The sequence below is a fragment of the Cheilinus undulatus genome, linkage group 14, assembly GCF_018320785.1.
Source record: "Cheilinus undulatus linkage group 14, ASM1832078v1, whole genome shotgun sequence".
NCBI lineage: Eukaryota > Metazoa > Chordata > Actinopteri > Labriformes > Labridae > Cheilinus > Cheilinus undulatus.
Window position 1 is genome coordinate 44,144,134 of NC_054878.1, and position 13,795 is coordinate 44,157,928.

The following is a 13,795-nucleotide window of genomic DNA, read 5'->3' on the forward strand; positions in this document are numbered from 1 at the left end:
TTGACAGGGGCCTTGACACCTTCTAAGAGATTTAAAACCTTTTAAAAATGTTTGTCTGATCATCTGTTCTCCAACACGGCTTCTTTAAACCAGCTGCAACAACTTTCAAAATAAAATGTCCATTTTGGGCTCTATTAACTCTGGAATATACGGAGAGTTATCACAGTTCAATAACAAGCTAACAGGGTAACATGGTTTCTTACAGATATGTAACTTATTAAATATATATTTCATTGACTAATAACATTCACTTCACTAAACTGCTAACATGAGAATAAATATACTATTAATACACATTCAGCCTTCTGATGTGCTAATATGCTAACATGCTAACATGTGTTCAGCTCTTCAGCTGGTTCATCTTAGTATTGATCCATTTCACTTTGATTTTGGAGAAGAACAGAGGGCTCTGATTGGTGGAGACACCATGGAGGCGGTTGTCTTCCACACTCCGCCTGATGGAGCGGACATCAGCAGCTGACAGGCCGGTTTTCAGTGATAGCAGCGCCAAGATGTGAGCGTCACTGAGGAAAGAGAGGGAGCAAGGGTCAGTAGAGAAAGCAGCACATGCCTGGTAGAGACAGCCTTAACAGAGCTCAACAGTTAAACAAAATCCTGGTAATTTTCTCAACCCTGGATTTGATCAGTCGCCATGATGTCATACCCCTTCAATCTGGAGCTGCTACTATGAACTAGCTATCAACTTCACATATCTGTGGTAGTGATGTATTTAGGCCAAGTCTACAAGTAGGCGGAGATTTCTGAAAACAAAAAACCCCTCTATTCTTACATTCATTCATTCTTTCTTTTCATTCATTCAGGTTCTATCTATCCGTGTTTTTCCATTTGGCTCACACACCCATGACACCTGAACCCATCCTGGCCACACCTGCCGTCTCCATGGCAACCAGCAGTTTCTCACAATGGTAACCAGTTCAGAGCTCAGAGGGTGATCATGGGAACAGGCACAGGGACAGGTAGAGTCATGCAGAGGACAGGTGTGCTCAGGTTAGTCCCCTACGTGTGTGATCATGTCAACTCCGTGTGTCCTGATGTTATTAAAGATCAAAATATAAACATGGAGGCTGCACTGTTGGCTGAAAATGTGTATGAACATCAGGAGGAAGCAGAACCGGGAGAATTTGAATAACAAAGTGGATAAAAAGGCTTATCTGTGAGGAATGCAGGAAACTTCTACTGCTCTCTGATGTTCATTAATGGAATTCTGTTTCCTTTAAAGGAGCATTACAAAGAATTTTCTCAATGAAATTTAGGCACTCTAAAAAGACGTAACTCATTTATGTGTATAGTTCACGTGGCATTGACTTCAAATATTCTCAAGAGTTTTCAAAGCCTGAGCAATCCTGCATTTACGGGGTGGTAATGAGATGAGTCATAGCTGCCATGACAATATATAGCAATATCCCCCACCTGATGCCCCAGTGTTTGTAAAAATGCCTCAAAACTGCCCTCCTGGACTCCTTTATGGTAGATAACTATGATGAGATGTTCCCTTGGGTGCAATGAAAATAGTTAAAGGTGTTTCCTTTAAAGTACCCTGTAACCCCAATTCCAAAAAAGTCGGGTCGCCGTGTATAGTAAATCATTTTAGATTGCAATGGTTGACAAATCTCATAAACCCATATTTTATTAACAATGAAACATGAAAAGCATATCAAATGCTGAAACTGAAACTGAGAAATTCCTCCATTTCATGGAAAAATATTAGCTCATTTTGAATTTGATGGTAGTAGCACATCTCAAATAAGTAGGGACAGGGCTACAAGGCTGGAAAAGTAAGTGCTACTAATGGAAAACAGCTAGAGGAGCATTTCACAGCTATTAAGGTTAATTGGCGACCGGTCCAAAATATGACTAGGTGTAAAAGGAGCAATTTAGAGTAGTGTATTCTCTCAGAAGTAAAAATGGGCAGAGATTCACCAATCTTTAAGTAATGTGTCAAAAAACTGTGGAACAATTTCAGAGAGTTGCTCCTCCATGTGAAATTGCAAAGATATGACTATCCTAACATCTACAGTACAAAGCTCATGTAAAATAGACTGAGGATAAATGGAAAACTGTTCTGTGGTCAGATGAATCAAAACTTAACATTCTTGTTGGAAACCAGGGATGCCATGCCCTGCAGATTAAAGCCGGGGTTTTCAAAGTGTGGGAGAGTGAGCCTCCCCTTGCAGAAATTTTTTTTTTCGTGGACCCCCACCACTGTAGAAGATTAAAAAAAAATGTAAACAACTTTATTTTCAAACATTTATGTCTCATCTTTAAACATTTTTTATTTTCAACATTCTAAGACCTGCATTTAAGACCTGATTATTATGCTCTAATTTAGTGGGAACTCTAAGTTTGCATCTATGCAGATGATGTAGGATTGCATAACAGCAGATCATCCTCCACCTTCAGCCTTGCCTGGTCCTTACTTTTCATTGTTGGTGACAAAAATCTGCTTTTGCACAGACTGTCTTACAACACTAAATGTTTGCTAAATGTCTCAGTTACCTTTAGTGACTGAAATTCCTTTAACTTCCTGTCAAAAAAATCCCCCCAGTTGTCTCAGTATGACCCCAGGGTTCACACAGCCTTAATGCTATCATTAGCTTATACATCTTTGCACGTTAAACACTGTGGGCATTGAGTATCACTAGGACCAATGCAGGAAAACCCTAGCTAGTTTGCCCCCCACACAGCAGAACTTAGCCAACAAAATCTGTTTTTTTCTGGTTTATGGTTCCACGCCTCCCCTGAAGTTTGGTGCCACCCCCCAGGGGAAGCCCACCTCACACTTTGAAAACTACTGGATTAAAGAGGAGCGAGACCATCCAGCTTCAAAAGGCTGCATCTCTGATAGTATGGGGTTGAATTAGTGCCTATAGCATGGGCAGATTACACATCTGGAAAGGAACTATCAATGCTGGAAAGCAGAGAGAGGTTTTAGAGCAACATATGCTCCCATTTAGACAATGCCTCTATTAGGAACAATGCTGCACCACACGCTGCATCCATCACAACAGCATGGCTTCACAGTAGAAGAGCCCAGGTCCTGAACTGGCCTGCCTTCAGTCCAGACCTTTCACCAATAGAAAACATTTTGGAGTAAAAATCCAGCAAAGAAGACCCAGGACTGTTGAGCAGCTAGAATCCTACATCAGACAAGAATGGGACAACATTCCTCTCCTAAAACTCCAGCAACTGGTCTCTTCACTTCCCAGACATTTACAGACTGTTGTTAAAGAAGAGGGGATGCTACACAGTGGTAAACATGGCCCTGTCCCTACGTTTTTGAGATGTGTTTCATAGATCTTTTTCATAGAGCAGTAAAATGTCTCAGCTTCAACATCTGATATGTTGTTTATGTTCTACTGTTAATCAAAATGGGTTTTATGAAATTTGACAATCACTGCATTCTGTTTTATTCATAGTTTACACAGCGCCCCAGCTTTTTTGGAATTGGGGATGTAAGTAGAAAAAACTAGACAGAGTACTTTCTTTGGTACTTGTCCTCAGCATTACATCATAATCAGATGTCATGTGGTATTTCTCTGTACCTGAGGTCGGGGAAGCGTCTGGCCAGGCTGACCATCTCTAACTGAACACTTCCTGGATCCTGCAGGCGGACGATCTCAGCGAGGCTGACGAGCATCTCCCCGAGCCACAGAGACTCACTGCAGCCCTGTGGACACATAAACACCTGGTGAGACTGGCGTGAAGGTCCTCCCATGGTTTTAGAGCGACCACGTCTCTGTCCTCCGCTCACATCTGTGTCTCATACAAAAACAGGAAGTAGAATGCCCACTTCCTGTGTGTTTTTCTGACTAAAAGATGTTTTAAACGGCACGCGTGCACATCTCACCCCCTCGCTGAAGAAGTCGTTGATCTTTTTGGCATCATCAACCATCTGCTGAGCTCCGGCCACCTGCTGCTCCTTGCTCCTGCTCCTGGTCTTCATCGTTGTCTTCACGTACTGGTGGATGACGTCCTCATGGAGGACAGACAGCACGGACTGGGGACAGATTAAAAAAACATGGATGAATAATTTTAGATTTCTCTAATTTATCTTGTAACGACAAAACTGCAACCCACAGTCTGTAATCCCATCTTTTTCTTTCTGGATTTACAGATATGGCTTTTTCAAAATAAAGGCATGACCTAAACATAAATACTGGGTACTTTAAATGTGAAGAACTCATTTGAAATAAAACTTTTTGAAGACAGAAATAAAAAGCCTTAAGTGGCGCTAACATGGTGGAGAGTTCCAGTGTTTACAGCGCTACTTTGACCACGACTCACAGCTACAGCATGCCCCTTTAAATCACCATGGACTAAAGACAGGCAAGTTATTCGTTTAAACGGGGGATGTCAAATTAACACAAAAATCACACTCCGATGTCAAACGTCACTGTTAATACAACCGTCGACAAAGCTCTGCAAACTTGATGAAGCAATCTAAGAAATTATCATGACCCTTGAGCTATTTTATCTGTTTAAGATAAGACAACAAGACTGGGTTTCACTCTACATCGTATCTGTCACTTCATTACACTACTTTGACCTTCCACAGGTGAAGTAAACTCACCTGGATTCAAACCAAACCACATTTGATAAGTGGTCAAACTCCAACCACAGTGTGAAGGCCATGTTTGACTCAAATTCTTTATCACAGCACAAAACCGTGATCGTTCAGGATGACACATCCGTATAAGAACCATCATATCTATGACAGACCCATCAACCAACAGGTAAATAGGAGTCTCACCTGTCTGCAGGTCGGTTTCAGGTCACAGAGGTCACTCAGCTGTTCGTTCAGAAAGTCGAGCAAAGAGTCCACCACAGGAAGTGACCCATCCATCCAGGCTGCCGTCCACAGCTGACTCAAATGCACCTAAACACAGACGAGATTACTCATCAACCATGGGCTGTGTCCCAAACCACGCCCTCCTCACTCCGTTAGTCCCTCCGTAGGGCACGGCTTAACATACACGCCATTAAAGTCACTAAACAGTTCCTAAAAAAGGTTTATATTAAAGGTTTATATTAAATTGTGTCTTACATCAGTATTAATGAAATACTCAGAAATATTTCTACCTTCAGCTGCAGGAGTTTGGGACAGGCGAGGCATTTGTACCCACAATCCTTCAAGGCAGACAGCGTGTCCAGACAGCTTTGTCTCTGCTGATCCGACAGACTTCCTGTTAAACCTGTGATGTAATTCCTGAGGAGTCACAGACAGCCAATCAGGAGTAGAACAGGAAAAAACGGCATCCAAAAGACGAATCAGGGGCAGATGTCTTGATTACATCACAGCAGTTGAGCTTATAAATTGCATAAGAGGAACCCTAACTGCACAGGACGCAAGAGCTTCAGTGATAAAATCAGCTAGATTAAATTAATTCTGATTTTAGCATCCTGTCAGTAACATTGCTTCTTTTTTCTTTAAAACTCTGTTCCTGTTTTCCTCTCTGTCATTGAAGTTGACATGAGCAGGAGCAAGGAAAGAGGGAAATGATCAGGCATCAGGAGTGTCTACATGAATATCTCCTTGATTTTCCTTCCCTTTCCTCACTCACAAAGCTTGTTTCATTAAGTGGGGATCATTGATAATGTCCACATCTGTGTTTGATATTCACACTTGTGTAAGAACAGAGATGAAAGTACTCAGCTGTTGATGTAGAGCAGGTAAACGTACCTGAACTGTTGCTCACAGACCAGCTGAGCTTTGATCACTGGGCGTATGTTCCCGTGGTTTCCTTTCAAAAACTCCTCCACACACTTCTTATAGCTGAAACACAAACACTGCCTCGTTAACATACAGCACACCTGGAGAAACACCTTCATACTCTCAGTGGGAGGGGCCTACCTGATGAGGAAGCTCTCCAGGTGAGCCATGAGCCTCTGAGCCTGCGTCTGCTCCCTGACAGTACAGCTGAACTCTGACAGGGAGCCGTCTATCATCTGGTAAAAAACATAACCATGGAGCCATCTATCACCTGAAAACAAACACACTAATGAAGATGTCAGTCACTGGAAAGCCCACCTGTATGGACTCACCTGGATGATGTCGATAGCCAGAGGGCTGAAGCAGTATTGGTCGATGAGTTCAGGTGTTTTCCCACTCAGCCAGCTCTCCTCTTCTTTCCTCAGCGCTGCATTCAGCCACAGCTTCATTTTGTCCTAATGACAATGTGATAATAATCTCTGATTTAATACAGACACTTTTAATAATAACATTCAGAACAATTCATTAGGGCAAGAATTAAAAAAAATAACATGGAACATGTTAACCCCATGTACCTATGAATGTAAGGGGGAGCGGGGTTAAAACAAGGTAGGGGTAGAGTTCCATCCTTTTCCCCTTCCTTTTACTCCTGTTTATATTCTTACTCCCCCTTTTACATCCATATTCCATCCTTATCCCTCTTTACCCCATATTGCACCCTTTACCCTCAAATTCCACCCTTTTGCCCTGTATGTCACCATTTTGCCCTGCACCCCTATATTCCGTCCTTTCCTCCTTTGCCTGCACATTCAATCCTCATCCCCACCCCTTTTACCCCATATTCCACCCCCACTCCACACCCTAATACTGCCTTCATCCCCAGATTCTGTCCTTATCATCCCCTAACCCCCTGATTCCAACCTTAATCCCCAGATTCTATCCCAACCCCCCCCCCCAACCCCTGTACTTAATCGTCATACTCCCTTTAACCCTCCTAAACCATATTCCAGCACAACCTTTCCGTCCAGCCTCCATGCTTTTTTCTCCCCTTTACCCCCATTTAAAATTTTTACCCCTCTTTATCCCCATATTCCACCCTTTCCCCCTTTGTACCCCATAATCCATCCTTTTACCCCCCTTTCCTTCAAAGTCCAGTCAAGGCCCCTCCCCTCAGTCTAGTCTTCCAAATCCAGTGAAAACCAGTCCTTCCACTCAAGTTTCCCCAGGGCCAAAACCACCCTTTACCCCCATATATCTACCTTCCCCTCTTTACTCTCATATTCCATCCTTATCCCCCAGCTCCATATCCCACTGATCCCCCTTTTACCCTCTTATTCCATCCTTTCCCCCTTCAACAAATATATTATATTATATATTGGCAACATATAATAATATTCCCCCTTTACCTTGATATTCCATTCTAATCACCCAACTCCACATTGCTCTCCCCACTTCACTCCAATATTCCAACCTTCCCCCTTTACCCCAATATTTGATCCTTTTTCCAACTTTCCATTCATATTCCATACTTTTCCCATTTACTTTCATATTCTGTCCTTTCCCCATTTACCTTTATATTCCATCCTTACCCCCTTTACCTTCATATTCCAACCTTTCCCCCCTTTACCCCCATATTTGATCCGTTTTCCCATTTTACATTCATATTAAATCCTTTTCCCATTTATTTTTGTATTCTATCCTTTCCTCCTTTACCTTCATATTGCATCCTTGCCCCCGTTACCCTCATAATCCATCCTTGCCCCTTTTACATTCATATTTCAACCTTTGCCCCTTCACCTTCAAATCCTTCCATTTCCTTCTCATACCCTCATATTCCATCCTTGCCCCTTTTACATTCATATTTCAACCTTTGCTCCTTCACCTTCAAATCCATCCATTTCCTTCCCTTACCCTCATATTCCATACTTTCCCTCTTTACCCTTATATTCCATCCTTTCCCCCCTTAACCCCTATCTTCCACCCTTTACCCTCATATTCTACCCCCCCACCCCTGAATATTCCACCCCTTACAATCATATTCCACCCTTAACTTTTATCCTCATATTCTACCCTTCCCTCCTTAACCCTTTGATTCCACCCTTTACCCTCATACTCCGTCACAACTTTTCTTCCCAGATTCCATCCTTATCAACTCCCTTTTAACTTCCATTTCCATTATTTACCCTCTCCTTACCTCCATATCCCACCCACCACCCCAACCCCTTTGACCCCAGTTGTCCAGACAAAGCCCCTCCACCCAGTCTGGTTTTCCCAGCCTAGTCCAAACCAGTCTTTCCAGGCTGGTCTAGTTCTCAGAGACTAGTCAAAGCCAGTCACCACAGTCCAGTCCAAAGCAGTCCTCCCAGTCCTTCCACCTCAGTTCAGCTGACAGGCTACTCGTCTTACTTGCTTGTGGGTCAGGTACTGGTCCTCCAGTCGGTCCAGGGTTTGTGGTTGAAGCAGAGAACCGAGGCAGGCCGTCTTTATTTTCCCCTCCAGATCATCATGTTTTAAAATTTCACTGAGAACAAACAACAGAGAGAAAACTTCAAATTAGAGACACACGTGGGATACATGTTGATACCCTGCTCTTGTTTAACTCATCCCCCTCATCAACACATCACTGCATCTGACCAACAATCAGAGAAAACAATGAATTAATGTGTGTGTTTCTGTAGAAGAATATGAGACTGACTTTGGGTAGCAGTGATTGGTCCAGAACAGCAGGTAGCAGCAGTCGTCTGGTTTCAGTTCTGAGGCGGCGAGTTTGTTCATTCGAGTGGAGAAATCCCTATGGTAGAGTCCTGCGTACAGGTTCAGGATGTCCATCTGAGGAGGGTAACAGTTCACCACCACCCTCGCCACGGTCAGCAGGTCCTCCTTCACACGCCTACCTACAAGGCACACCTGTCCAGGTGTATCAGTGCCATGAGGTGGGAAACAAAAGGTGACCTGAGAATTTCATAACTATAACACAACAATGATTTAAGTTCAATTTAAGTTTCATGAACACTTCTCACCTAAACTCTTTATAAAGCAGGGACAGAGAGCAAGATGAGGAAGATGGAGGAGAATAAAGCAGGGACAGAGAGCAAGATGAGGAGGATGGAGGAGAAGAAAGCAGGGACAGAGAGCAAGATGAGGAGGATGGAGGAGAAGAAAGCAGGGACAGAGAGCAAGATGAGGAAGATGGAGGAGAAGAAAGCAGGGACGGAGAGCAAGATGAGGAAGATGGAGGAGAAGAAAGCAGGGATAGGGAGCAAGATGAGGAAGATAAGGAGAAAGGGAGAGCAGGGACAGAGAGAAAGATGAGGAAGATGGAGGCTTAGAAAGTAGGGATAGAGAGCAAAATGAGGAAGGTGGAGAAAGGGAGAGCAGGGACAGAGAGCAAGATGAGGAAGATGGAGGAGAAGAAAGCAGGGACAGAGAGCAAGGTGAGGAAGATGGAGGAGAAGAAAGCAGGGACAGAGAGCAAGATGAGGAGGATGGAGGAGAAGAAAGCAGGGACAGAGAGCAAGATGAGGAAGATGGAGGAGAAGAAAGCAGGGACGGAGAGCAAGATGAGGAAGATGGAGGAGAAGAAAGCAGGGATAGGGAGCAAGATGAGGAAGATAAGGAGAAAGGGAGAGCAGGGACAGAGAGAAAGATGAGGAAGATGGAGGCTTAGAAAGTAGGGATAGAGAGCAACATGAGGAAGGTGGAGAAAGGGAGAGCAGGGACAGAGAGCAAGATGAGGAAGAAACTACAAATCATTTTATCCATTTTTTGTGGATCCATGTGCATGGTGGTTGTTTAGAAACATGTTTCTGTCTCAACTTTTCTGAAAATAATTCAAATCATTCTTTTCTAAATAGATCATCATCATGTTAACATGGCCTTAATGTTCCTGCTGTTCCAGTGTGGTCCTGCTGTTCCGGTGTGTGACCAACCTCCCTCTTCAGAGGAGACGACAGGCCGTCAGCTCCTCCTTGTTCCTCCTCAGCAGCCTTCACCAGCCGAGACTCCACCATGTTCTGCAGCAGTCTGTTATGAGTGCTCAGACACTTCTGAGGACGCCACACTGGGACTCGGTCCTCTGGACTCCCAGTCCAGCGGCGGTCCTGTTCCTCCTGCAGCTGGATGGCGAGCACAGCGCTCCTCAGGACTTCCATCTCCCCTGAGAAGGAGGTAGGGGAGGAGGCGAAGGTGTCGTGAATAGCTGTCCATATCTGCAGCATGAGGTCCTCCAGGTCTTTGTGCAACTGGTCCTCATCACCCTCACTGATGGAGGCTTGACTGAAAAGCTGCTCCTCCCTCATGATCAGCCTCCTGCTGATCTCCTCCAAAGTCTCTGCCTTCTGTTCCTGCAGCAGATTCTCTCCAACCTCAGCCTCATTCTCTGAAAGACAGAATTTATTGTCCTGTTCAACACACTTCATAAGCCACTGCAGCGCCCCCTTTAGCCATGTACCTTACGTGGTGTAAAGTAAGTCCACCACAGCTCAGTGGACAAGTAAAGTCATCTGAACTTTGAGACACATTTACCTTTCTACTGTTCCCTTATTTCATTTTCAATCCATGTTAAAATCTTTGGTCTACCTCTAAAAGCAGGGCTGTATCCAATCAGGAAGTCAATGACTCTTAGTCTCAGACAGTAGAAAAATCCAAAATGATAGAAAAACTGTTTTAAACCTAAAATAGTTTTTGAAGTGCGCTGAAATGGATGCAATAATTCACAATAAGCTACAGAAATTCTGAGACCATAATATGAAAATTTAAATCTAGCTTTTCAATTCTTTTGCAAAATAACTTTTCATGGCATCATAACCAAACATGTCTTTCAGAAAATTCTGAGTCTTTGCAGCCTGATGATTGGTGGCTATTTCATTGCAATGTTTTTATGCAACATGTTTTTTCCTTCAATATTACATCTTTTTGTTGGCTCGTGTTCTCACCGGTGGTGTTGGCGGTGTTCTGCGGTTTGAGGGTCTTCCAGATCTTTGCAGGGTTCTTCAGTTTCAGGACTCTTTTCTTTTCTTTGTACGGGCTCTCCTCCACGCCTCCTGCTGAACATTCAACACAAACTTTATTGAAAACATGCTCATGTGACATAAATATACATTAATCATATATATATATCCAGTTACAAACAGGATGACTGTATACAGTAATGCAGCACTACTCATTTATATTTGTGATTAATCATAATTAATTAATCAACATTAACACATTTAATCAATTGGCATCAATTAAAACCAAACAAAATACTAGAATGAGTGTTTCATCATAATGTAGTTTGTATGAGTCAGTGTTAAATTTGGCAGCTATTTTCAATTTTAGTCTTAGTTTTAGTCTTTAAATGTTTTAGTCACATTTTAATCATTTCTATCTTTTTTAGTTTTAGTCTAGTTTTAGTCAACAAAAACTCAAAAACATTTTAGTTTAGTTTTAGTCCACAAAAAGTCCTCTCATTTTAGTCTTTACTCCTAGTCCAAGCATTTATTCTCTTATCTAAATGTGGTGCTAAATCATGGTAGTGTCTTCTCTGCACTCTGTCAAACCTGGGGTCCCTGCTTTCTACAGCTGAGAGGCAGAATAGATACAGATGCATTTTTGACAGATTTACCCACAGTGGAGAAATATCACAGATTTTGAATGTCTGACGGAAACTCCATTACATTTTAGTCTAGTTTTAGTCATCTTGATGAGAACTAAACTTAGTTTTTGTCAGTTTTAGTCATCACAGATCTATTTTTGTTAGTTTTAGTCTAGTTTTTGTCATGGAAAAAAAGGCTGTCAACGAACATTTTTATTCATAGTTAGTCAATGAAATTAACACTGATATGAGTGAAACCTGTACATTTTAGCCAATTTTCCAGAGATCTTGAGAAGTTACATCATTAACATCATAAAAGCAGCTCTTTTATTGCAAGAAATGGAGATAAATTAGTTGAAATATTGAAAAAAAATTAAAATGTACCCATTGTCACAATAAAGCACGGTATGGTTGCATGGTCTTCATTCTTTTTCCACCATTTTTTTCCAGACACACATTAGCGACCCACTAAAAACTGCTCTGACTGTTAATTTTGGCAGCTATTTTTCATTTCAGTCTTTGTTTTAGTCGTTAAATGAAATGCATTTTAGTTTTAGTCACATTTGAGTCATTTCTATCCTTTTTAGTTTTAGTCCATTAAAAGTCCTCACATTTAGTTTTTACTTTTAGTTTTTGAATGTCTGACAAAAACTACATTACGTTTTAGTCTAGTTTTAGTCATCTTGACTATAACTTAACTTAGTTTTTTTCGGTTTTAGTCATCATAGATCTGCTTTTGTTAGTCTTAGTCTGGATTTTGTCATGGGAAAAAGGCTGTCGGGGAACATTTTTAGTCCTAGTTTTAGTCAGCAAAATTAACATTGCTCTGTGACCCACTTCTGGGTCCCGACCCACCAGTTGAGAACCACTGCCATGGACCATCTCTGCAAGCAGAGTCCTACCCTACACTTGTGTACTCAGGCCTGGGTCCCTAATGTAAAACCACTTACCAGAATTCTGATAATTTGAACCTTAAATGATGATCAGTGTTTTTGTAATAATCACATTTAAAGAGTTAACAAACATCAATTTTACAAGCAGACATGTGAACCAGTGAAAGTACTGCAGAAATCAGTTTTAGTGTAAGAACATTAAGAGGAAATGCTCTGATAGAAATAATGCAGTATAAGAGGATATTTTTAATAAACTCTCTGAGTGTTTTATTTTGTAAAGCTCTTCTTTGGTTCAGCAGGCAGACAGATGGGCTGTAGGATCAGTTTCAGTCATCATCAATCATTCAGACCCACAGAGAACATTTAACACCTCTATAAAACACCAATAATCTGATCAATACTGACATCAGTCACATTAAGAGCCAACATAAAATCAGCCTTCCACAATAAAAGACCCCAAAAAAGCAAAGTTTAAGAGTTTTAAGAGCAGCTCCGTCCTACCTCTCATCTCTCCGACACCTGAGCCTGGGAGAGGCAGACAGCAGAGGGCGGGACTACAACAGGAAGCTCCACCTGCTGTACACAGAGCATTCAGCATTTCTCTGAAGCTCTCTTTGTTCAACAGCATTTTTCTCTTTTATTCTTATAAAACCCAAATTAAAAAATGATTTAAAATGAAAATTAAAACTGAATGGAATGATTATTATTTCTCAGGACGCCATGTTTTATTAACAACACAACATAAACAAAAAGAAACTGAGATATTTTACCATTTCATGAAAAATATAAGCTTGCGTTTTAATTTGGTGGCAAGCACAATCTCAAAAAAGTCGCTGAAATCGGACACCTCGTGTCTCAAGCCAATGCTGAAAAACGTGTCCATGCTTTTGTTACCTCTTGGTTAGACTGCTGTAATTCTCTCCTATCAGCCTGTCCTAGTAAGTCACTACAGACCCTTCAGCTGGTCCACAACGCTGCAGCACGTGTGCTGACCAGAACCAGGAAAAGAGATCATATCTCTCCTGTCTTAGCTACTCTGCTTTGGCTCTAAATCTAAAAATAGAATTTAAAATTCTTCTTCTCACTTACAAAGCTCTTAATGGTCACCAACCTACCTTAAAGAACTCATAGTGCCGTATCATCCCTCTAGATCCTTGCGCTCCAAAAATGCTGGCCTGCTTGTGGAACCTTCAGTCTCTAAAAGTAGTATGGGAGGTAGATCTTTCAGGCCCCCCTCCTTTGGGATCATCTACCTGTTGGGGTCCGAGAGGCAGACACTCTCACTTCCTTTAAGAGTAGGCTCAAACTTTCCTCTTTGGTAAACCTTAGAGTTAGGACTGTCTCAGACCTGGACCAGTCCTTAGTCAGTTATGCTACTATAGGCTTAGACTGGGGGTCATGGCACACTGAGCTTCTCCCTCTCTCTCTCTCTCTCTTCCCCTCTCTCTCTCTCTCTTTATCTCTGTATGCATTCATACCATATTATTGCATAGTATGTGCTGTGAGTCTTTATGTTCTAGTTCTGTCTCCATGGATTCTTACTGGCTCTGTGCCGCATAGATCCATCTGGATCTTTGGAGCCTGCTGCTGTGGACC

General features: G+C 42.1%; 1 protein-coding gene across 1 annotated transcript; it reads right to left on the reverse strand.

Annotated features, from left to right (window-relative positions):
- Positions 1-340: 340 nt before the first annotated feature.
- Positions 341-12,722, reverse strand: LOC121521181 (tumor necrosis factor alpha-induced protein 2-like). Its single transcript, XM_041804937.1, has 13 exons — positions 12,701-12,722; positions 10,666-10,776; positions 9,661-10,109; positions 8,427-8,638; positions 8,138-8,252; positions 6,064-6,186; positions 5,873-5,967; positions 5,702-5,794; positions 5,101-5,227; positions 4,772-4,897; positions 3,869-4,018; positions 3,564-3,688; positions 341-524 (listed from the first exon to the last, which is right to left on the reverse strand). The coding sequence occupies exons 1-13, from the start codon at positions 12,705-12,707 to the stop codon at positions 341-343; spliced, it is 1,917 nt and encodes a 638-aa protein (XP_041660871.1). The 5' UTR covers positions 12,708-12,722.
- Between the last annotated feature and the right edge of the window lie 1,073 nt (positions 12,723-13,795).